The sequence below is a fragment of the Nothobranchius furzeri genome, chromosome 16, assembly GCF_043380555.1.
Source record: "Nothobranchius furzeri strain GRZ-AD chromosome 16, NfurGRZ-RIMD1, whole genome shotgun sequence".
Lineage (NCBI taxonomy): Eukaryota > Metazoa > Chordata > Actinopteri > Cyprinodontiformes > Nothobranchiidae > Nothobranchius > Nothobranchius furzeri.
Window position 1 is genome coordinate 54951341 of NC_091756.1, and position 25800 is coordinate 54977140.

Sequence of the window (25800 nt, forward strand, 5' to 3'; positions counted from 1 at the left end):
TTTTTCACATTGATTTTAATGGGATAAGTTTTTACTCCACTTGGTGATCTTCCAGGTCCTCCATTAGCACCAGTAGCACCAGTGGCACCACTTGGACCACCAGCCCCACCAGGACCTCCAGCACCACCGGCACCACTGGCAGCACCAGCACCACCAGCACCACCGGCACCACCACCAGCACCACCGGCACCGGCACCACCACCAGCACCACCGGCACCGGCACCACCACCAGCACCACCGGCACCACCAGCACCACCGGCACCACCACCAGCACCACCTCCTTCCCCTCCAAAATTAACATCAGCTACATTGCTTAAGTCAGATCCGTCATAAAATTGAGCCTTGTTCCTCACTGCCACACCCAAATCAAGGTCCTTCAGCTTCTCATAATCCACAGGCTACAAAAAGGGAAGAAAAAATATTAATTAACAATAATAAAACATTACTACATCTAATGTAGCTGAATCTTTAGATATGATTGTTTTAGTTGAATTGCTGTGAAATTCTTTCACTGGCTTTTGAAATCTACATATAGAGGATTCTCATGGGCATTTTCTTTGAAAATGTAAGTTTCAGTAACTCAAAATCATAGTACCTCTTTTATGTCCGATATTCCTGGATTTAATGTGACAGTTGGGGAAATGGTTTTTTTACAGTGCTGAAAAAAATTCTATGCATCAGCAAATTTCACACGTATTGATGTTTTCTGAGATTTTTTAAGATAATTTGGAACATATGCAGTAATTGAAAGTGTGTGTGTGTGTGTGTGTGTGTGTGTGTGTGTGTGCGTGCGTGCGTGCGTGTGTGTGTGCGTGCGTGTGTGTTTGTGTGTGCGTGTCAGTTTTATTACACAACTGATTTTTACTTGAGCAATGAATTCAGTTTCTAATCTATTTATTGTTTTATTTTTTTACAAAAAGTGAAACAAGCCTTCTGTGTGTTTTGTGGGCTGTAATGTCTTTCACAGAAAACAGGAACGAGAGGAGGGAACAGGCCAGGCTTTAAAATGAAAAGCACTTCATCTGACACGTGAGCCGAACAATATATATTATTATATCTGATATAATAAAGGAACTACCTTTTCAAGTATAAGGATGCCTTCATTGGTCTTGGGGTCTGTTTTTATGCTAAAATACCCCGCCTCGTTGCCTTGGACAAGTTCAAAAACAACCTCCCAGTTTTCTGTCCCCTGCTGGTCCAAGTCCTCCGTTTTGAACCTCATCACTTCCACACCAAACTGGTTTTCCATGATGTTTCCCTCATACTGCAAATACAGAGCTATTGTTAGTACAATACATTGATTCTGACTTCTTTTGTCTTATTATGTGATCAATAAGAATGCATTGGGGTACTACTGCATTCTGAATTATTAAAACTATTCAAGAACTGGTTTGAAAGGACATAATGTGATATTTTCATGTTGTTTACAAAGAAAAGACAAGTACCTCATCCTTTTCCAGAGTTGGAAGATTGTCGTTTACATCTCCTATATTAATGGTGACTGTGGCTGTTGCTTCGTGTCCACCTGGCTCACCGTACAAGTCCTTAGCCATCACAGTCAGAATGTACTGGTCTATTGTCTGAAACCACAAAAGCATTTTGTGTAGCCTGAAAGTTAACTATGATTATAATAACAACTTATGGTACAATCACTGAGTGATATCATCAAAATTAAAAGGAGTCACACAGAATGCAAAACTGTGACGTCAGAATGAAAAACTACAGCGATGAATAATTATTTAAGGGTCCCACTCAGCCAAAACTACTACTGGTGCACCTTGTTTTAAGGACCATTGAGTTACTTTTATTATCCTGGTAACCTCAATAAGAAACACTTGTCACGTTGTGGGGAAGTTTAGGACCCAAATATGCAGATTACCCAGGATGACTCGAGGCAGGAGTTGGTAAAAATAAAAATCCTTTTATTTAGGAAGAACAAAAATAAATCCAAATGGCAGCGAGCCAAGAATCCAAAGCCCTGGAGCACAGGACACCAAAAGTTCACGTAGAGCACCAAAGTCTGGGAACAAAAAGTCCTGGAGCACAGGACACTGAAAGCTCACTTAGAGCACCAAAGTCTGGGAACAAAAAGTCCTGGGACACAGGACACCGAAAGCTCACTCGAGCACCAAAAACCTGAAGACACAAGGCTCACATAGAGCACGAACAACGCTGACAACAATACAATGGACCGCCATCAAACAGAGACAAGACAGGGCTTAAATACACAGGGAGAACAATTAAGGAAACAGGAAGCAGGTGTGTGGAGTGAGGGATGGAGGGAAGGCAGGTGACAATAATTACCTAAATGGGGAAACAGAACCAAAGAAGGAAACCTAAACCTAAAACTATAAACACAAAACCAAACTAAAAGACTGCGGGAAGGACTCACACACACACACACACACACCATCACACACAAATGCACTCACACACATACACTGAACTGGGGAATGGACACGCACACACACACACAAACGCCGAGATGGGGAAGGACACACACACACACACACACACACACACACACACACACAAACTCTTGAGCAGGGGAATGATACACACGCACCGAGCTGGGGACAAAGCACAGGACCTGGGAGGAATGATTTTAAAGGGCTACCACATAAGACATATAACTGAGACGCAGACAAAGGACACATGAGGGCACAATGAGACACAGAAGGGAATCTAGAGAGGGATGGAGAAACATCAGGAGACACATGAAGGAGACGCAGACACAGACCATGACAACACTTGGAGCCTAAGTAATAAGGTGTGAAAACTTCACCGTGTGAAACATATGTATCCTGTAGCTGACTTCTATCATATTCTTCATACTCACTCAAAAGAGAGCTGAGTCGAAAACCATTTCTGCAGTTTTCTTATATAAAAACTTTGGAAAGTGTGATGCAAGAAATGATCTGACTGCAAAGATCTACTTCACTGTGAAGCCACACCATCACCACCACACAGTCGCCGATGAGCATGTGATGAGAGCGTTGGGTGTTGGTGAAGTCGATACCTCTCTATCCAGCACGGCGTTTTGGATGTAGATGGCACCATCCTTGTTTACATTAAAAACGCCTTGAGATGGTTGCTGAGATATGAGAGAGTAGGCAATTTTAGAATTCACGTTGTTTTTTTCATCAGCATCGGTGGCATTGAGTGTCATAGCAACAGTCCCTGTAAAAACAGCATGAAATAAAGACATTTTAGCATTTCATTTTATTCTGTTTGATGTTATTTATAAGAGGGAACCATTTGATAGTTCGGTGATACCTTTATTGTGTTCTCAAAATCGTTCAAAGTCCAACTAAATTTGGTTACTTAAAAGGGGTCATTTAGCCATTTGAAGTGGGTTTCTGACTAAAAGTTAGAATTGCTTTTTTTTCAATTACCCATTGTAAATAGCTTCCTGGATAGCCTCTGTTTAGAGAGGGCTGTGTCAAACCTTCAGGGGCTGCATCCTTCTAATGGGCCATTCCCATCTGTACCGGGTCGGCCCGGGCCGGGTAGCATAGGTTGTTTACATATCTGGGTGGCCTGGTATTTTTCCGGGCCAACCAAGGCTCATTCTCAGCCCTCTTCTCGAGGGGGTCTGCTTCAGGCCGACCAGGGCCAACACACCCACTGCTGACAGCAAATTCACACCTTCCATTAGAGCAAGCCTCTGATTGGTGGGTAGAATCAGCCCACATGGGCTTAAGGCAAGGATGTGTGGAATCAACCGGGCCAGGCTGGGGCCGACTGTGGCTACCCGGCCCGGGCCGACCCGGTACAGATGGGAATGGCCCATAAGACAGTGGTTCCTAACCTGGGGTTCCGACCCCCACAAGGGGGCGCCAAAGCCTCTCAGTGGGTCGCCAGGACCTCTCCACTTTAAGGGGTTAAAACTTAAATTATTACTTGTTTATAGCCTACATTTTGCTCACATTTTTTTTTCATGGGTGAAAAGTTTACTGACATTAAGACAGGAAATAATTAGTACAGAAAGAGTAACACACTTTTAAGAACATTTTGCTCAGCTCATTGTTTTATTTTCAAGTGTCAAAAGTTCATTAAAGATAGGACTGGTTGATTAATCACAGCCTTTACAGTAAATAATCTAGTATAAACAGTAATATACACATTTAAGTACATTTTGCTCAGTGTATTTTTTATATGTCAAACGTTTATTGAAAGGAATGATTGATTTATCAGTGTTTACAAGAAACAATGTGTTCAGAAAAGTAATACAAACTGTCAAGCACATTATGCTCTGTTTGGTTTTGTTAATGACTTTGTTCTGTACTGGAGCCTACTATTACTGTTATCTATTGAATCAAATCATATTAAAATGTGCTTGAACAATTTTATCATTTCTTAATATTGTTTGTACTGGAAGAGAGAATGGGAGGAGGTCGTCAAAAATTTTACTGGTAAAAAACGGGTCCCTTGGGAAAAAGGTTGGGAACCACTGGTCTAAGGCAACATTTGAAGGCCGATTATAGCTGATTTAAGATGACAGCTTCCACAGTGGGCAGGGTCATTACTATATGTAACTAATATAGCCAGTTTCACAATAAAAGCTACAGTTATTTTATCATCAATCTACAATTGATTTCAACATACGCACTTATTGACATGACAATAACTTAAACAAAATGTTTACTTTCATTATTTCATCGATGCACAGCTACCACTCAACTAACATATCTGTAGAGACATAAAGCAATCTTCAGAATTTAAAATTAGAAATCAATTTCACTCAGAGGTTTCTCTGCATTTACTACATTCGCTTTTCAGTTTTTGAATAAAATCAGTTTCAATAACCTTTCCTCCAACATGATTAAAGTTAAAAGCCACCAAAGTCTCATTAGTTGTCACACTGGTGTGTGAATTTTGTTCTCTACATTTGACCAGTCTATGCATTTGACCCATTGCCTGGGGGAGCGGTGAGCTGCAGACACAGCTGCTATCAGGGGCCTAGTGGTGGATTAACTCCCCAGTTCAAACCCCTTAATGCTCAGGGTCAAGCAGGGAGGCAATGGATCCCCTTTTTTTTCTTCAAGTTTGATATGACCCCACCGTAAATTTGAACACACACAATCTCCCAGATAGAGAAACTAGACCAGCGGTACTCAATAGGCGGCCCGCGGGCCGGACTCGGCCCCTCTTTGCGCCTATTATTGATCAAACAATTTCCATCATGAACTCAATAATTATCTTTTGGCAGCGCTGAGTGTTTGTCCGAATTATCTCGGAGAATGTCATTCAGCTGCTGTTGAAGACTAACTTAAATTGAAGTTGTTGCAATTTAGTACAGATAATAATAATATAATAATAATGCATTGAACTTATATAGCGCTTTTCTAGACACCCAAAGACACTTTCACACACTCTCACATTCACACACAGCTAGTGATGGTAAGCTGCTTGTAGCCACAGCCGCCCTGGGGAGGTCTGACAGAGGCGAGGCTGCCATTTTGCGCTGTCAGCCCCTCTGACCACCACTAACACAGGCAAGTTGGGTGAAGTGTCTTGCCCAAGGACACAACAGCAGGATACCCCTGGCGGGAGCTGGAATCGAACCCATGACCCTCCGATAATGAGGCAACCCGCTCTACCACCTGAGCTACTGCTGCCCCATAATGTTTAAAGCTTAAGCATGCATGATAAGAGATATGTAATTTTAGCAGTCAAAATTATTATTATTATTTTTATTAAAGGGGATTCTGCATTTATCAGTATCAGTTTTTATCGATATTGGAAATTAAGAGTTAGACAACACTGAATATTGGTTAAAAAGCCAGAATTGAGCATCCCTAGAAATAAACATTTGAAATATATTAGTCTCTGTGTGTAATGAATGAATCTAATACACAAGTTTCACTTTTTGAATGAAATTACTGAAATAAATCAACTTTTTCATGTTATACTACTTTTGTAACACTTCTTACATGTTGCTCTTTACGGTAGGAATATTTATAAAGTTTTCAAACACACGTCAAAATGGTTGAAATTTACTTTTATTATTTTCTAAACTACATGCAGGTTTAATGAAATTTACCCTTGATAGGATGAAAAGCTTTATATTTTTTAATAAAACACAATAGGTTTATCTATAAAAAAATATTCCTTTGTCACATCACTAACCTTTGGGACTGCGTTCTTTTACCATACAAGCAGGAATCTTTCCAAATACTGGAGGATTGTCATTCTCATCTTCAACTTTGATTCGAACATCAATTTTTTTCTCTGCTTCTGTGCCATTTTTATATGTAGCGTAGCCTGACAGCTAAAAAAAAAAAGCAGAGGATAGGATATTGAGTATTGTTTGATTTATTATAATAAAAACTTAACACCGAGAGGCAACACTTACTGTCACACACTACAAATGGAACCATACAACCAAGCCACCAAAGAAAATGTAACAAGACACAAGAAATGTATAACTACAGAAAAAAAAGATTTTGCAAGACACTTAAAAAGTTTTAGCTTAAAGAGGTCCTTCATAACATTCGAAGTGGTCTCTTGTAGGAAGGAATGCCTTGTAAGTTATTCTCTGGGGAATAAAAGCTCCGGTGCACCTGTTTCTGCATGGAGACTTCAGCCAGAGGAAAAAGCAGCTTCAGACAACACGATTTGAAGTCTTATTTCTTGATGATTTTATATCTCGCCTCTAATTGGCTAACAGCAACGTGAATCTACCACTGACTGTTTGCTTTGCGATGTTGATGTCTAATAGGAATGTAAGAAGATATCGATATAGCAATATATCGCGATATGTTTTCCTGCGATATTATATTGATGTTCAAAAGCTGTGTATCGATTGTTTGGAAGAATTTACGTGCAAACATTTGTGTATTTTCTTTTCTTTTGGTGCAAATCAAATGCCGTCCGCTAGTCAGCAGTAGGGTGCAATGGCGTTAGTTTCCACCACTGAAATGTAAATCCCTCATTATGGTTCAGATACCTCATGTTAATCGTGTTAAGTATCAGTTTGGACCATTTATTGAATTTTCCTATAATAATTTTAGTCTAAAAAAAATCGCTATAATTGTTCATGTTTATGTATTTAGCAGACGCTTTTGTCCAAAGTGACTTACAAGTGATAATCAGCATGTTGCCCTTGAGGCTAACAACAACAATAACAACAACCTGACATCAATCATGGAGAGGAGGGAACAAGGAGTGGACAGTAGAGAATTGTCCGACTGAATGTATCGCAATATATCGTGATATATCGTATCGTTTCCCCTGTACCGTGATAAGTATCGTATCGCCAGAATTTCACCAATACACATCCCTAATGTCTAATCTCCAAAAATAACACAAGCCTGGAGGAGCTCTGCTGTGTGGTGGAGTTGCTAACGCTAACGGTTAATTTATACTAGCCGAGACGTTCTCTGTTGTTTCCTGGGCGTTAAAACATGTTTTGTTTTTCCGCTTTGGGCACATGAAAGTGCTTTATAAATTAAGTTGATTTGATTTGATTAAAAACAACAACAGCCTTCCCCGTCGTGAGCCAAGATGGGTGAGACCATGAATGTTAAGTGATGTAGATCAGTCAGGCTTTTCAAATCTTTGAGTTTCACCGCCTCTTTTCTATCACAAGCTAATGCAGGGGATAGGTGCAGGAGACTATTTTCACGTTCAGCCTGCATGAAAAACTCAGAGTGACTGATCATTTTCAAAAACAATAAGTAAATTGAATATGTTAAAGACTCCAAAAAGACTATTCACTTGCAGCAAGAATAATAAGAAACATTTGGAAAACAACAGGTCTTCATAGCGCTTTTGCTGCTCGGGCCTAAAAACTTGTTTCTCAGTTAATTTCTTACGCTCCTATTTCCATGTCTTTTAAAACATGTTTGCTTTTAGTCCGAAAAATTCATAATAATTTTTTAATTCTTTGGTTTTCAGCATTACAGTTTTAGGTACCAGTTCAAATAGCATGACTTGAGTGTTGGAGCTACTGCTTGAACAAACTCACCACATACAAGTCGATCTTCTCCCTGTCGAGGACATCTGTCACTCGAACGTTTCCATTCGCAGGATTGACTACAAACAAATGGAAGGGAGGTTTGTCTGCACCTATACCTCTGAGGGAGTACACAACATTTTCCCCATAATCAAAGTCTGATCGGACCTAAAACAAAAGAACACTTGTTCAGTAGGAGAGATGTGATAAACACACACACACACACACACACATACACACATTTCCCTTCTTTCTGTAGTTTCATTAGGAAGTTGAGTAAATGTTTGACTCACCCTGGCGATTGACAGCTCTTTTGTGTAATCTTGATTTTCTCTCAGAATCTTTGGAGGGAGAATCCAGTCTCTTTTTTTCCTGACTGGACTGTTTCCAGGATTTGCCCCCACGGCAGCAACAAGCTGTAGCTGGAACACAAGATCAAACATTCAGCAAATAGTTTTAGCTAATTAGTAGAGGTGGGAAAAATGATCGATTCTAAGATGCATCGCGATTCAGCCGTGCATGATTCCGCATCGATGCAGCAACGTGACATAATGACATTTTCTCCCTATGTCTATGTCTATGCGAGGACAATAAAGTTTTGAGGTTTTATAATTACTTCTGGGGGCAGAGTTGCAATGACATGCGCACTGCATTGTCCTAGCAGCAATTTAAAACAGAAAAGGCGGACAGGGATACAGGGCCAACATTACCAGTAATCAAAGATTTACCCGTTACATTTAAATCGGATGTCTGGGCTAATTTCGGTTTTGGGATCCTGGATGTGAAAGAATCACTTAACACAGTATTTGTTTACTATTTTTAAGTTCAGTAATATTCTATCTTAAAGCTGCTCTACCGAAAACATTATTTCTTATTTTATTTAAGTAATTATAGGCAGCACACTTTAAAAAATATTGCTCACTATAGTAAATAGATGAATGTTCTGTTTTTCAGGGATTTCGAAATCAAAAAGAAATTGAAAACTATTCTACTGCTTTTATTAAGTAATGAAAATGTTTGTGTGAAGAATCGTGATGCATTTCAGACTCAAATCGAATCGTTAGGCAGATAATCGGAATCGGATCGAATCGTGAGGCAGGTAGAGATGCACACCTCTACTAATTAGTGCATCTTCTCCACCATCACACTCACACACACATGCTCGCACACACACACACACACACACACACACACACACTGGCTGACTGATGGAGTTGCAGCTCTCCAGCCCTAATTTCATGTAAAAAGATGAAAACACAGATCGATAAGAAAAGCCTAGACATGAAAGTTTAAATCCACACATGAACAGATTTTGGAACACTGTCTCTCATTTAGGAAGCGGGTCCTCCGATTGAGTTCAAGCTTCCTTAGAAAAATGAAAAAAGGATCCACCAGCAACATCTCGAGCGCTAGCACTAGAAAACCAACATATTCTCACACCCAAGGCGTCAAAATATGACGCGTGTGACCAAGCCTTAATATATGACGATCCAGGACGCCCCAGCGCATCAGGAGACGACGATCAGGGACACGCTGGATCACGTGGCTCCGCTGGCGTCACTGTTTGACGCGCGCAACCGGTGCCGTATCTGGCAATGGCCGCATCATCAGCATGTAAATAATCGGGCCAAGTGTCTCCTCCCCCTTTTGTTGGTTAAAAGTGAAACACAGAGGTCCCATTCACTGGCACAGCTATGCTTTGTTTGTGGAAACAGGGTCTGAGCACGCTGGGTGTGGGTGTTTATCACTGGTTAATGGCAGCTAGACGCATTAACAGCTTTAATGGTCCAGCCTGGGTCTAGTTTATATTCAATGACCACATTATTAGCTAGCTTTGCTAGTACTGAGTTAGACCCGCCTTTTTCTTCAGAAACATTCTTCAAAAGTTCAGTTCTGCTATCAAGCACTCCTACTGAGAAACCTTATGTACACAAGCACCCACACACACACACACACACAGGTGTTGACAAAGGTATTCATTCATGTGTGGACTCTGGTGTTCTCAGAAATGCTTTGCAGTTGACTCTAAATACACCTTGCATCACTCAGTACTGTGTGCTTTTTACTGACATTGTTATTGTTGTACACGCATGTTGACTGTTGCTGTGATAGTTCAGTTCTCTGCTTCTTTTCTCTCTTTCTGCAGGTCTAGAAGTAGATTCCTTGTAATCTCTCTTCCTCTTCACATTGTCCCTCACCTCTCTACCTTTCTTCTTCCTCTTTTCTCTTTCTTTTCCGTCTGGATTAAAATAAACCAAAAGCAGTCCTGACAAAACTTTTCTAAAAACATATCAACTGGAGCAACACTCCACTCCTGAAACGTAATCTGCAAGGCTTGTTTGTGGCAATCAAACAACAACTCTGATTGTTACACTTGCATATAGGACACGGTAGATAATGAGGAGAAAAAGTAGTTCTGGTCTACGCTGTATGAAAGTGTCCCACTGTTGCTACAAACTGCTCAGCAGCACATCCAATATGTAAATCTCCAGTTAATCCCAGTCGTTCCGGACTGGATTGAGAGATTTTGGGCCTCGTGCATGAAGACCATTTAATACGCCTACATTTCAATACGCTAACATGTCCTGCAGGTATGGTTCTCCTCTCAGTATGATCAGAAAGTATGTCTATACATGCAAAGGTTAAGAAAAGGTATACAGAATTTGAGTGAGAGACAACTCTAAATGAGCTAGAGGAGATTGTCGTGGGTTCAAATCCCAGAAGATCAGCAGTTTCTAAAGTACTCACACCAGCCAAAACAACGATGCCACATTCAAAGTCCCTTAAATCTCCCTTCTCAATGCTACCAGGTCTTCTTTACCACATCTATATACATAAATGTTGCTATATGATTGGTTTGTCATGGTCTGCGTCTGCCCCTCCCTTCATGTGCCTCCTGGTGTTCTCCATCCCTATCTGGATTCCCTTCTGTGTCTCATAGCGCCCTCATGTGTCCTTTGTCTGCGTCTCATTTATGTGTTTTCTGTTTTTAGGCCTTCGTTTCCTTCCCTCTGGTCCGGTGTTCATTTAGTTATCCTCCGTCCCTCCAATTGCAGCTCCAGCCTCTTGTTCCCCAGCTCAGTATATATGTGTGTGTGTGAGTTTATTTGTGTGTGTGGGTGCATGTCCTGCCCCAGTTCGGTGTGAGTGTATTGTGTATTAGTGCGTATATGTGAATGTGAGTTTATATGTGTGTATGTGTGTGTGTGTGTGTGTGAGCCCTTCCCTCAGACATCCCTTTCCCATGTCCTGTGCTCTCTTGGCCCCCTCTTAGCCACGCCCCTGTAGTTTTCTTTCTGTAGTGTTTTCCTTTAGTGTCAGCTTCCCCTTAGTATATTAGGTATGGTTCATGTCTTTTGGTCTTTTGTTTTTTCTCTTAGGTCATTTCCCTTTGTTACAGCCTTTCAGTATTTCGTGCGTTTTTCCCACCAGTGTTTTCTTCCTCCTCCCTGATTTAGTAATTGTGTTCAGCTGGTCCCTCTCCCCACACACCTGCAATCATTCTCCCTCTCCTCTTCCCAGTCTATATAAGCCCTGTCTTGTCTCTGTCTTGTGTTGGTCCATTGTTTGTAGTTCTGTTATGTCTTCTAGTGCCCCTCGTGATTTTGGATTTCCAGATCTTTATTCTGGATTGTTTGGACTTTGGCTCCCAGCCTTTGGATTTACTTGGGGGTTTTTTATCATGCAAAAATAAAAGGATTTTTCTTTATTCAACCTCTGCCTTGTGTCATCCTGGGTTTCTGAATTTTGGGTCCTCCAACACCGCATCGTGACATGATTGACTAGATATTTCTTTTAGCTTAACACTAATTGAGTTGTGTACATGTCAGGACTGAAACACGGTAACACTTTCATCAGGAGCTGGAGGCTATTGGAAGTGTTGAGAGTTCCATGTTTACAATGTTTTTCATAATTTGTTATAATATTATATGAGTTGGTTTCCCTTTTAATCTGGTTAATGTAAGAAGAAATTCATCATTTCACCACAAGTCAGAATAGCAGGAACAGCATCAGCTCGTTGACTCAGATGCTTGAGCGCTTACATTACCAGTTACATAGCTAAAGCAGGTCTGAACGCCACCACGAGTTAGTGCCGCCAATAAAACAATCACATTTTAACAAGGAAAAATGACATTTAAGGCTTTAAAAACTGACAGCAGTATGTCTGTTGCTTTGTGTGCATGCATGAGTGCATGTGGCGTCATTGTGGAGACCTGAAGCTGCAGGTTTCTTGCGTTCGCCACATTTCCCACCAAATACAAAGTTTTTAACGGAACATGATCCAAACAGGATCTGAGATTTGGGAGAAAAGTCTTCAGTTAGTTTAGTTGGAGTTTTTCCCCTTAGGTAACTGTTCCACATGAAACACATCAGCAAATGGTGGTCACGAGTTTATTAAAGATTTTGTGGGTCCTTGTGAAAAAAGAAAAGCCATCGACAGAATGAACTTTGTCTTCCTGAACAAGATCATCGTTAAGCCAAACAGGACACAGGAGCTTTGCACTTTTTACTCTTATGTAATAACAAATGTAGAGAGCTTTTATGTCCAAATGTGGAGCTCATTTGTTTTACAGAAGGAATTCTCTTATGTGAAATGTTTAATTTAGGGAATTTATTTTACAGAAACATGGAAATATTTTAGGTTTATATTTTTAGATTTTAGATTTTCATGACACAATTTTAGCTCACTAACAAAGCACACGGTGTCCGTATTTTTGGGTTTGTCGTTATTCTTAAAATATGAGATATTTTTGTGTGGAATTGGTACATTTTATGAAAGCACTGTAGCGTTTTTTAATAGAGAAATGGAATCAATCCCCTTGGGGAAACGAATTCTTCTTTATGATGTATCGTGACTGAACCTCTCCCTTTTTAATACGTGGGAAGCTGCTCTTCCCCGCTGAGCCACAGCCGCCCCACAACTCAAAGCAAGTTCTACGTTAGAAGCTGGAGTGTTAAAATGAAAAAGTACTGAGACAACCATTTAATACAAAAAACAGATCTTTATTTTTTTTTCACCTAGCTCAACGTGGAACTGCCTCCAGTTACCGTTTTTAACTGAATAAAAATAATAAACAATGTCAAAAAAGAAGTTCATAGGCCTTTTCTGCTTTCCTAATGTCATGTTTATGGATCCTGGTTGAAGCTTTGTTTTAAACTCCAACCATTTAAAACAGAAAGGTTTAGACAGCATTAGTAAACTAGACTGCTGATTTTGAGGCTTCTGCGTGAGTAATCAGACTATATTTGTGGAGGTAACTTGTCTCTCTGACCTGTGATTGGAATCAGAATACAACAAATGTAGGATCAAACTTTTTCTGGAACACCTCTAAAGTGATGCAGCTCCAAGTTCTGGGAAACAAAAGGGATCCTAACTTTTATTATACAATCAATAGATAAAACTGATTTGTTCGTTTAAAAACATAAAGATCATTAATAACTTTCTTCCATACATGTTTCACGTAGACCAGAATATTCCTCTCTCCGGTGACCCGAGACAGACCTACTGTGATTTCCTTCTTGTATTCTTTTTTTTTTAGGCTCTCTTTGTTCTTGTCCTGTTTCTAGACTTGCTTTGACTTCTAAGGAATCAGCTTCAGCTTCTGCTGGACTAAGTCCGACTTGCCCCAGCCGGAGCCGTTTATGACCCTCAAAATGGTTTTGCACGGCCCTAATTGCATCTCTTGAACATTAGATGTAGATGAATACATTTGTAATATTTTATAGTCCAATGTTTAGTAACTTGAAGTCTATTTTTGTGCATTACAAATTTTTTATATCTGTGGAATAACAACTGCATTTTTAAGTTTAATAATTTTTATTTTGTAGCCTGCAAGGACAGTAAATTTGACGCATCCTGAAAAGTTTGGACACCTCTCTTACAATAAAACCTTTGCAAAAATATTAGGTTCCTGGTTTACAAGGCAACATTTGTGAATTACCACGTAAAAAATTTTTTACCGCAGCTATTTTATTATATTCAAACAAGCACAGCTACAGTTGTATTCAGCTCTTCTCTCCTCACTCGGCTTTTATTTTGGTAAGCTACTGCTGCTTCAATCTTAACTTGCTTGTTCGTTAAATAGATAGTTTAACAACAACACATCTAAGATAACATTTATATTTAGAGTTAAATTTAACATTTAATATTTATATTCATATTTATATGTATATTTACATTCAAAAATAAATATTTCAAAGTCACATTTCCTGTGTATTTCTATGTTTATATTTAACACTTTCCAATTAGTTATGGATGTGAGAAATTAAGTGTCATTTTGTACATTTAGACTTCATTGTAAACATTAAAGACAGCATGGTGGAACAGTTTCTATGCACCCCGTGCTCTGGGTCCTCCAGTTTCCTCCAACAGACCAAAAACATGCATGTCAGGGTGTGAGTGTGTTTGTCTCTGCGTGGTCCGGTCATGGACTGGAGACCTGTCCAGGATGTCCCCCGACTCTCACCCTACTGAGGGTGAAGTCGTTTTTATAATGATTGAGTCACAGTGTAAATATTAATTTTAAACTCTGGAGATAAATGTGCCAATGAAACTAGCCTAGGCTAATCTTTTTTGACACCAAGTGAGCCGGTAGTCTAAATTCACTAGCCCATCGGAACACCGCTGAAGCAGAACACAGAACCGTGGACCGAGTTCAGGTCCGGCAGTTCAAACTCACGTCAAATGTCTATTTACGGGAAGTACAGGAAAAATATGTTCAGGGCAAAAAAAAAGAACCAGATATGAGCAGCATCTATCAACTTGTTCATTTAAAACAGTCACCTTATAAAAACATCTAAATAAATTTGAACTCACCACAAAAACAAGCAAAACAATCCAGTTCAAGGAACGTGGAACCATCATGGGAAAGATCCAAAGCTGGACAAAGTGAAACGAGTCCTGACAGCTCAGGCAGGTCTTATCAAACCAAACAGACGGAACAGAAATACTTTTAAGCAACAAACACCCCCACCCCCTACACACACACACACACACACACACACACACACAAAAAGGTGGGTAGTGGCCTTTCTCACCAGGTGACCCAACCAGAAACAAGCCAGCACCAGCCACTTCACAAGAAATATGACTAACCGTTCTCTCTTGTGCCCTCAGGCTGACGATATAATCCTCTATAATGAACAAAGCCAGGTGTTCTCTACTCCTTTACCTGTGAAAAGGTGCAGCCGATTGTTTGTAGGTTGGTGTTTCCACCCTTAACTTTATTCATATTTGATTTTGTCACATATATTTATATATATATTTATAACATTTTTACAACACTAAGAATTGCAGCCTTGAATAATTATTTGGTAGTTGTTTAGCTGCAGCACTTGTAATCATTATCGATCCCTCCCTTCCTGTGTTTTAGGGAGCAGAATAAACATGACACCTTTTGGCTGAGAAGAATAGCATGTCCTCTACTAGGCTGACCTGCTGTTTCAAGTATAATAAGTATAATGAAATGTTTGATGGAAAGAACTGCTTATTCACATAGCCCTGAGAGGTTTGGAGGATGCTGCCAAATGCAGAAATAAGTGTTTCAGACTGGTGCCAGCTGTTGGATGGATGTCTCTGTGAGGTTCTGGCTGTGTCCATCCTTCCAAGGCCACATTATCACAAATTTTCCTCAAATTTTGAGGCGTATCCTTACTGCCCACCCTAGACCACAATGTCTGGCCAGCCAGAGATTTTTGTTAATGGCGGACAGAGCAGGAGAGGAATAAGGTTTTAAAAGTTTGGCAGTACAAATATTAAAATGCTTAAAGCTGTTGTGTTGTTAGGCTTTTTTTTTTGTTTGTTTGTTTGTTTGCTTAGTTGTTTTTAAATTCATTTTTTCGTGAAGAATTGTAAGGAAAGTCCTCATCAACGATTTTGTATTGTTGTTCAATTTAGTTTAACTTGTGTTTAGCGACATTATAGCTGGTGACAGGCAGGAGTATGTCCCAGAAGTCACAGCCTCCAGGCTGAGTCTGAAATGTTACACACCTTAAAATCTAACCTGATGTCATGAAACTATTTTCATTTCTGACTCTTCCATTTGATTTCTGAGATAATTTTATCTCTTTGTTCTTCCACATTTAAGTTTGCAGTTGGGATTCCTTTTAATGGTAAACTAGCTGTCCACTCTTCTCAAAACAAGTGGTAAACACAGTGGCTCAGAAACTTTAAGGAACGTAGATGAGATGGTCCAGATCCGTTTGAATGGGGAGTCACGGGTTATCGTGGCTGATGCACGGGTCAGTGGTTCACATGTTCTCTGTCAGGTTCGGTGTGCTGAACTGGAGTGTAGCGGAGGTAATGTAGCGTGGCTGTGTGACCCAGACGCGGAGAGGCTGGCGTTTGGTCCGAACAGAACACGCAGCTTGCTCTAAGGACGGCAGTACGGCACACATGAGACAATGAGGCTGTACTGCGGTTCCGTTTGGTAGGGTGCTGTCGTGGTGGGGGTTAGACAGCGTGGAAAGATCACTTTCCTGGATTGGTTTTGGGTTAGATTTGGATCGGTTCGGTTTGGCGTCTGTCATGAGATGATGACTGAATGACAGCTCAGCAGTGACAGTTCCTTATATAGCTTCCGCCGGGTGATGTCACCGAGAGCGTCAGTGACGGGAATGCTGGGAAATGGAGTGCCCCGTCAGCCCGGCCCGCAGAGGAGATCAGGAGGAGGAGGAGTTCATGACATTCTCCTTGGTTAAACAAGAGTCAGAACCTAAAAGGAGCCCAAAGACATGGTTACAAGGTCACCTAAGGTCTGACCTTAGGTGTTTGTGTGTCCGTGTGTTGGTCCAATGAGGAACTGGTGTCCTACTCAGAGTTCATCCCTCTTTCACCTCTAGACTCCTGAGAAAGGCTCTACCCCATAACCCTAGACAGGACTGACTAGGTTCAGAAAATATGCGATTTCATAAATGGAGCCTAAGTCATTCGCATCTGCTTCCGGACCCCAAAAGAACGAAAAAATTAATGCAAGTCAATGTGGCTAAAAATGCTATTTCCTAATTCCTCTTGTTGGATTTCAAATATGATGTCCGTGAAATTTAAAGATGAATTTTAACACCAACAAAGTGCTGATTTTGGAACGGGGGAACGTTATTTTAGGTTTTGTGGGAAAATGAGTCCAGGACTACAAATGCGCTTAACAAAAATGACGTCATCAAACCAGACACGAAGAAAAGCAGAGGGATGTAAGTTCAGCAAACGTCAAATCCTTCCTTCAGGAGGAAAGAACCACCATAAATCTGGCCATCTGGTAGGTAGAAGCTACGCTAGTGGAGAGGAGATTATGTGGTGACGTCACATATGCGATGTGCCGATGTCTGATTTGTAATCACAGTAATTACAAATTTTGACGAGCTGACAAATCTCAAAGTACGTGACAGGCGTGGTCGAAAAAAATTTCATTACTTTTCATTTAAATTTAAATATAACATTTGTGTGATCCAGGGCGTAAGACAAAACAGATTAGATAATAGCTCTTGTAGCCCCACTGACTTGTATTCAATTTTTTTCGTTCTTCCGGGGGCCCAGGAGCTGACCTGAAGAAGAGGAGACTTGGGCCCCCTACAGAAACTCTTCATCTGTCGCCAGAATCTCAAACTAGTCTCTTTGGGCTTCAGTGATGCTGCTAAGATTATTTTTTCTTCCACAAAGCCTGTGATAAATAGATAAATACTGCAACATTAATCTCTTTATTTGAAACCATACAACAGCCAGACAGTTCACAAATTTAATTTCTGTGTTTTATTTTGGGTTTCTGTTCATTTGGGTGTGCCACTCTATTCCATAATCAGAATCAGAATCAACTTTATTGTCATTGCCTCAGCGTCCTGAAGCATAGAAATTTGTCTCCACAGCACATCCTGTCCAAGGTTATTACAGGCAGACCACGAGAGCAGCCGTCAAGGTGCTCACCATCAAGGCGCTCTCTAATAATGTTTAAATCCACCCCAGGGTTTATAGGTGACTCTGGTGGCGCAACAACAAACCAGTGAGAGGAGGATTAACCCTTTGATGCATGAATTATGAAATCTTCAACCATGATTGTTTCAACCATTTTTTTCATTCATCTTTAGGTGTGAATGTAACAAATTTCAACAAATATTTTTTATAAAATTTTATAATTTACAAATAATTTATTACATGTCCACCTCAGTGGACAGCGTGCGTTCTGAGCATGAAATATGTTGGCTTGGCTTACTGAAGTCCAAATGGAGGGGCTCACATGCAATAAAGTCTTCAACAGCTGTGCTTCATGGCAAAAACAAATAAATAACAATTTTGAGTACCTGTCCACTGTAGTGACCATTATACATCAAAGGGTTAAAATAAACCGATTCCATTTAGTTCCTCATAGTTCAGGGGTTAGTCATTTGGGATTAGTCAGTGATCCAGAAAGTCATTCGTTTCTAATCAAGTAAACTGTTCTGGATTTGGGGCCTAGTTTTGGTCTAATGGAAATGGTGCCCAATAACCCACCCAAAAGGATTTTAATGCTGCCATCTTGGTTTTATTTGTTTTGGGTTATGTGTGTGTGCGTGCGTGCGTGCGTGCGTGCGTGTGTGTGTGTGTGTGTGTGAGAGAGAGATCTGGTTTGCTACATTCTTTGGCTCCAAAGTTTTCTTAAAATGTCATAAACAAGACATATCATGTTGGTGGAAGATTAAATGTTTTGATGAAAAACAAGAACGGTTCTCACAGATCCGCTCAGAGAGATGAGTCATACCAGAACTAATCCACTGCGGTGTCACACCCAGTGAAGACATGGAGTTCAACAAGTGAGACAAAGATGCCCGAACCACAACCAAACCAACCATAACAAAGGTAATCACATTTCAGATGGCAGTTCTCTCACAGCTTTCAACAAAACAACACTGGCATTACAGGAAACTCAGAAACTATTTGAGTGGCATGACACAAAATGTTCCATGTCCGATGTGATTATTCAGAAGGACGTCCCCCAGCAGACCCATGGTGGTTCATGTGAGCTAAATTATAACTGAAATAAAGTCTCATTTATGAAACCTCTGGTTCTGCTTCATCGTTACCAAACCCCACAGATCTGCTAGCTGCTGTTATTACAGTGCGGCAAATTCTAGACAAACTGAAACTCATGCATTATTCTGAAGTAAATAAAACATTGTGTTTTTCTAGCTAAAATTATTAATCTGAACAGGTACCAGACAGCTGCTGCCATATTGAAGTCCAGAGCACTTGGTGTCAGGAGAGTTCATGGTGGGCAAAGTGAATGCAGGACCAGCCCAAACCATCAGTCCTACACCGCTGTGCTGACTGTTGGAATAGGGTGTTTGTGCTAATACTCTCTGATTGTGGGTATTTTCCTACTTGGCTGCAGAGCATTATGGCCAAACTTTTTCTTGTAGTTTGATCAAATGAAACTTTACCAAAGCAGAGTTGCGATAACCTTTGACCTTTGTTCTGTAGAGTCTGAGGTGGAGGACTTGGAGGATACAAAAGGTCAAATGACTTTTTTAAGCCGGGCGTACACTGTGCGACTTTAACACTCGTAGCTTCAGCTCAAACTGTACGACTTCCTCGCAGGGCAGATCTCACGAGTCATGCGCTCACACTGCACGACCCAGTTCTCGGATGCGACCTGATTGCTCACACTGTACGTCTGGTAGCAACACGTCGGACCTAAAAATATGCTAAAAATAGCAGTTTTTACTCAACACGTTAGACTTTCTTGTCTTGTTTTGCCTGTTGTCCTTCGGGAGCGTTGCAGGGGGACACACCGGGATTTATGGGGGTTGGATGAGGAAACGAAATAAAGAAAGTAAATCTGTGTTTTGTGATCAGTTTAATTTGACATGAACACGACAAACATGCTTTCTTGACAATATTTGTGATTAAAAAAACATGTAGAAAGTAAAACGAACAACGTGTGTTATTAGGGAAATAGCGGGCAAGCGGTGTTGATGCAGGATTGTGCATGCGCCGTGAGCGGTTCTGATACTTTTTGGGTCGCAGCTGCTCGCAGCACCGCTTCAACAGTGCGATACCCTCACGAGGGACGAGCAAAATATCAAACACGCCAGAAGTCCGTGCGACCTCACGACTGCTGATCGGTAGCTGGTCACGTGGTGTTAATCGCCTCTCGTAACCCCCTGTACACTACACGACGCTCAGCGCAAAACTCGCCCCGATCTCGTGGATTCTCGCACGAGTGGAAAATCGGCTCAAAAAAGTGAAAAAGTCGCACAGTGTACGCCCAGCTTTACTATTGAAGAGCAGCAACAGCTGCTTTTCTGAGATTGTTGCTGATGTCTGTCATTGTTGTGTTAACACACACATGTATGCTCCAGCGCAGCAGACTGACTGAACTCCTGCTTTTAATCAAATATGTAAATCAATAATCTGATATCCCATGCTGTAGTTCTTTTTTAAAACACAGAACAGTTTTGTTACCTGTTTTCCCGCTACGTTTCGTTGAAAACAGGTAACAAAACTGTTCTGTGTTTTAAAAAAGAACTACAGCATGGAATTAGAAATACGACACAGCAAGAACACACCTAAGATGTTCAAATAATCTGATATGTAATTAGAATCAGAATCTACTTTATTGTCAGTGCCCCAACATCGTAAAGCATAGAAATTTGTCACCGCAGCACAGCCTGTCCAAGGTTTCACACACAAAAAATGTAGAACAAAACAGATACAGGCAGACCACAAGAGCCGCCATCAAGGCGCTCGTTTGCAGTTAGATAGAAAAGGGTTACGAGGATAAGAGGGGGGAGAGCAAAAAGGCATTTCCGAGTTACTCCCAACAGGGGGTAGCTTTGCTATGCAAAAAATAATAATAATACATCTGATCCATTACACAATGTGTGTGTGAATGGGTGAATGACTGATTGTGCTGTAAAGTGCCTTAGGTGGTTCCAGGACTCTTGAAGGCAAAGACAGGGCATTTTCCATCCATCCATCCATCCACCCATCCATCCATTTTCATCCGCTTATCCAGTGTCGGGTCGCGGGGGCAGTAGCCAAAGGCGAGAGGCCCAGACTTCCCTCTCCCCAGCCACTTGGGCCAGCTCCTCCAGGAAAATCCCAAGGCGTTCCCTGGCCAGGTGAGTGACATAGTCCCTCCAACGTGTCCTGGGTCTACCTTTAGGTCTCCTCCCGGTTGGACGTGCCCAGAAAACCTCACCAGGGAGGCGTCCAGGAGGCATCCTGACCAGATGGCTGAGCCACCTCAACTGGCTCCTCTCGATGTGGAGGAGCAGCGGGTCTACTCCGAGCACCTCCCAAATGACCGAGCTTCTCACCCTATCTCTAAGGGAGAGCCCAGCCACTCTTTGGAGAAAACTCATTTCGGCCGCTTGTGTCCACAGTCTTGTTCTTTCGGTCACTGCCCAAAGCTCATGACCATAGGTGAGGGCAGGAACATAGATCGACCAGTAAACCGAGAGCTTTGCCTTCTGACTCAGCTCTCTCTTCATCACGACAGACCGGTACAACGCCCGCATCACTGACCTGGAGAAGGCATTCTACCCATTTCCAAATCAAGGCCATGGTCTCAGATTTAGAGGAGCTGATTCTCATCCCAGCTGCTTCACACTCGGCTGCGAACCGCTCCATCGAAAGCTGAAGATCACATTCTGATGAAGCCAACAGGACCACATCATCTGCAAAAAGCAGAGACCTGATCCTCAGGCCACCAAAACGGATGCTCTCCACACCATGGCTGTGTCTAGAAATCCTGCCCATAAAGGTTATGAACAGAATCGGTGACAAAGGGCAGCCTTGGCGGAGTCCAACTCTCACTGGGAAAGAGCCCGACTTACTGCCGGCAATGCGGACCAAGCCCTGACACCGGTCACACAGGGACCTAACAGCTCGTATCAGAGAGCCTGGTACCCCATACTCCTGGAGTACCCCCACAGGGCCCCCCGAGGGATGCGGTCAAACACCTTCTCCAAATCCACAAAACACATGTAGACTGGTTGGGCAAATTCCCACGCACCCTCCAGGATCCCCCTAAGGGTATAGAGCTGGTCCAGTGTTCCACGACCAGGACGAAAACCACATTGCTCCTCCTGAATCTGAGGTTCAACAATCCGACGGACCCTCCTCTCCAGAACCCCTGAATAGACCTTACCAGGAAGGCCATTTACCATTTAATTAATATTCTGATCTTCTAATCAATAGTTCCACGTGTTCTCCACTGAAGTACTGGATGGATTCTTGTATCTTATTTACGCTACATGTTTTGACTGACCACTTTACTAATGGAAGGGATCAAACAGCATGACAGATGTTTTAGTTTATTGTTCAACGAGTCACACATTCCTGTTTTCCGGTGGAAAATAACTACCTTACCCTGCTGTTTGGCTTAATTGCTTTCTCTCGTAAAACAGGTTTCCATTTGTCCTTTGGCCTCAGTCTATGAACAAAAGAAAAGTGATAATTACCTGTTGAGTTAAATCTTGTTGGTGCCTGCCTCCTTAAGTGTTTGTGTCTCTCTGTAGTGTGTGCAGTGTGTTCAGCATCTTTAAAGTAACCATGTGATATTTTTGAAGGGGAGAGGGTCTCTTTTAAATTGTGTCTTCACACTTCGAGGTCCCAGATTCCTCCCACAATCAACAGTATGCTTGAACTGTTCGGACGTATAAGCATGAGGAGCATGAGAGCAAGATAGTTAAGAATGATGCTCAGGAAGCATTTTTACTACAAAGGAACGCAACAAAGCAGAAACTGAAAGAGGAGTTTTCACTCAGAAAAATAGAGTCTGAGTCTTAAAAGTAAAAAGAAGGTGCATTTAAAAAAAACTCCAACTCAAAAAATTGTCAAAGTAACTAAAATAAGCTAATAACATCACTTATAAAAACCTCACAGTGAATTTTGGAGGAACACAGAAACAGTTGCAAAGTTTCAGAGATTCATAAGAAACTAACACAAGTTTGTGTCATATACCTGAGTATGGAACAGCTCATTCACTATTGTTGGTCAAACTTCAGTAACCCACTGAGACATGCTGTCGCTTGTTGAATATGCAAATTTTTAGCTATGAGGAACTTTTTATGACTGGAAGGGAGTTAAATAGTTATAGATAATTCCACCCTTGGGCTGTATGTCTGAAGAAACAGGAAGATATTTTGGTTCTCACAGAGAGACGACGCAGACTCGGTGGCCTCAGGCTGAAAACCGGTCAAACAGGAACACAAATAAATTTGATGCTAAACAATTTTAGCTAGAAATTATACAAGAGCACAATAATAAAATACTCCCAGCCCGTTCAGATGAGACTCTGACACTCTTTAAAGTGATTTCCATGTGATTGTGTTTTATTTATATTATGTCTGTGTGTGAAACTTTTCCTTTTTGATCAAGTTTGTTTTTCTCATTTAAGTAAATGATTTACAATTGTTTTAAAGAAAGATTTTTTGCAAATAAAAATGATACAACACAAATGTTCAAAGGTTATTTGTTTTAATGACCTTTTACATTATGTTATAAAGTCATCAGGCCCAAGCAACAAAGTTGTTGCAATTTCCCTGGAAGATGTTTATTGTTTCTCACATACACTTGTGAAAGCATGTGCACATACTGGCAGTGCCCAAATATGGGCACCGAGAAGTTTCTTGGGAGGCTGGCCTAAGCTGTTATTTTGGATCAAAGAACCTATTTGCATTTTTGTACAGCCATTTCCAAAACTTTTCTGCAGGTACGTGAGCAGATGTGTGCCTCTGTGGACAAGTGAAGGAGGCACTGACACATGACCCAAAGCCTTTTCTATAAAGAATGAATTCACTGTTTGACTAAAGAACAAAACATCAACTCTGCAAGATGGAAAAAAAACAGTCTATGTATAGTGCAGCCATCTAAAGCTGCCTCTCCTCTGTGCCAAGCAAGCCCCCACAATGCGGCTCAAAACTTGAGGCCAACCCGGAAGTACCAAAAATTGCAGTTCCACCCTCTTCCACTAGGGGCTGGTGTCAGAAGCGAGCAAATCCTCATTGACTCCCATGTTAAAAATACAAATTTCACAGCAGAAATAAACATGTTTACAGCCTGGTTCCAAAACATGTTTTTGGTTTAAATTATCTAGTTTACACTCATGACAACTCTGAGGAGGGTGAATTTTTTCTCACTCTTCTGTTTAAGTGTATTAAAAGCCTAAAATTCTGTATAATTAATGAACATCAGACCCACGTGACCACAGAGCTAGCTCCGTGGAAAGGCCTCAGTAGAGCCTCGGTCTGGCTTGGAAACTGTTCCGGGATTTTGAGTCTCTGTGTGTGTGTGTATTCTTTTTTGAATATTTTTTGTGCAAATGTTGGACAAAATGACTTGCTGTGGCATTAATTGCACTAATAGAGCGTCCAAGGAATCTCCACTTCATTTTTTTCGGTAAGTAAAATTATATTTATGTATTTTAGGTCACTGCCGAGCTGAGCTTAGATTTTAACATGTACTGTTTAACCATGAAATTTAAATGTAATAGGGTAAAACCCAGTGCATTTAACATAATGCTGCACTTTAGAAAATGGGTTGAAATATAACATGTTGGTGGAGCTGGGTTCCGACTATCGGCTTGTGGAGCTCTCGGGAGACCGATGTTTTCCCCCCTTTTCTCCTTCCCCGCAGCTCGGCGCATCTCTGTCTGATCGCGGCTTCTGACTCCTGCGCGGGCTGCCGGCTTTCAGCAGCTTTCGGGAGACCTCTGTGTTCCACCCGGTTTTACCCAGCGGGCAGCCCGGCGTATCTCTGACTCAGAAGCTCTGGTGTTATGCACAGTTAACTCCAGTTGTAGCTAGGTTGCTACCTCCGTTAGCTTAGCTCCCACCTCTGCGTTAGCTTTGGGTTAGCTTCAGGTTAGCTTGTAGCTAGTTCGACCGGGTGTCGTCAGTTGATCCCAACCTAACAGCCACACCCTCAGCTCCACCTCTCTTCCCTTTTGTGGAATTGTCTGGGCTTGACGGAACCTGTGACACGGTCAAAATGGCGGTGGTGGCCACCTCCCATTTAGCCTCAAAAACGTGTTATTGGAGCCTATGGAAATGAATTGTCCAGTATATATGTCGATGGTGCCAAGTAGTCTCAGTTTATGGTTTTAATGTAGCATCTTCTTCTTTTATGCCAATTCAGGATGTATAGACGCAACAAAATGCAACACTGCCCCCTGGGGTCACAAATTGTGATGGGTCGCAGAATTTGGTGTAACACCTGTAACGCTGACGGCAAGATGATGTTCCTAAATTTTTTTTTTTTAATAAAATGAGTCTCATGTAAAGCAAATCGTGCAAGCACACGACAAATTAGCTGTTTGGCAGTCCATATTTTTAAGTGCTTTTATTCAACAGACATCAACACGCTTCTGAAACATTTTTCCTGTTAATATGTGTCTAAAGATTAGGTCAAAGTGAATTTAACCATTAAGGATATGTATAGTCTTTGAAATGTGGGCTGCTTAGCTGCCAACACACCCCTCATTTGTTGCTGGATTTTTTGATAGTTTATTTAATGTACTTTTAAAAAACCACTCAGACAATGGCTGTGCTTCAATGATGTCATCCCATGTTTTCTATCTCAACAGTGTGGTCATTCTAGCTGTACTGAGGAGTAGGAAACAAGGAAGAGATGATAATGTTTGGAAGTTCCTCGAACTTTCTGAGAACGCCTGCCAGCTGTGCCATGAAGAGACTGTGGCCCAGCTGAAGTCTGCTCAGGAAGGTTTCCAATCATGCATGGAAAAGCTGATTGAGAAACTGTAAAACATGATGTTTTGTGATTGCGATATTTTAAAATTATTTCCATTTGATTTTTATTTGCCATGTTTGCACAGGAGTGACATACTGTCAGATATTTCATGTTTCTA

General features: G+C 41.3%; 1 protein-coding gene across 1 annotated transcript in view; it reads right to left on the minus strand.

Moving 5' to 3' along the window:
* LOC107387430 (desmoglein-2.1) overlaps positions 1 to 14929 on the minus strand; it is a 25359-nt gene extending 10430 nt beyond the window's left edge. The window contains exons 1-8 of the mRNA XM_054749556.2: positions 14778 to 14929; positions 8254 to 8382; positions 7973 to 8128; positions 6133 to 6274; positions 3020 to 3180; positions 1446 to 1580; positions 1079 to 1264; positions 1 to 398 (exon numbers count right to left, since the gene is read on the minus strand). The exon at positions 1 to 398 is cut by the window's left edge and continues 141 nt beyond it. Coding sequence (XP_054605531.1) covers positions 1 to 398; positions 1079 to 1264; positions 1446 to 1580; positions 3020 to 3180; positions 6133 to 6274; positions 7973 to 8128; positions 8254 to 8382; positions 14778 to 14825 — 1355 coding nt within the window. The 5' untranslated portion in view covers positions 14826 to 14929. The remainder of the gene's footprint in view (positions 399 to 1078; positions 1265 to 1445; positions 1581 to 3019; positions 3181 to 6132; positions 6275 to 7972; positions 8129 to 8253; positions 8383 to 14777) is intronic.
* Positions 14930 to 25800: the final 10871 nt, after the last annotated feature.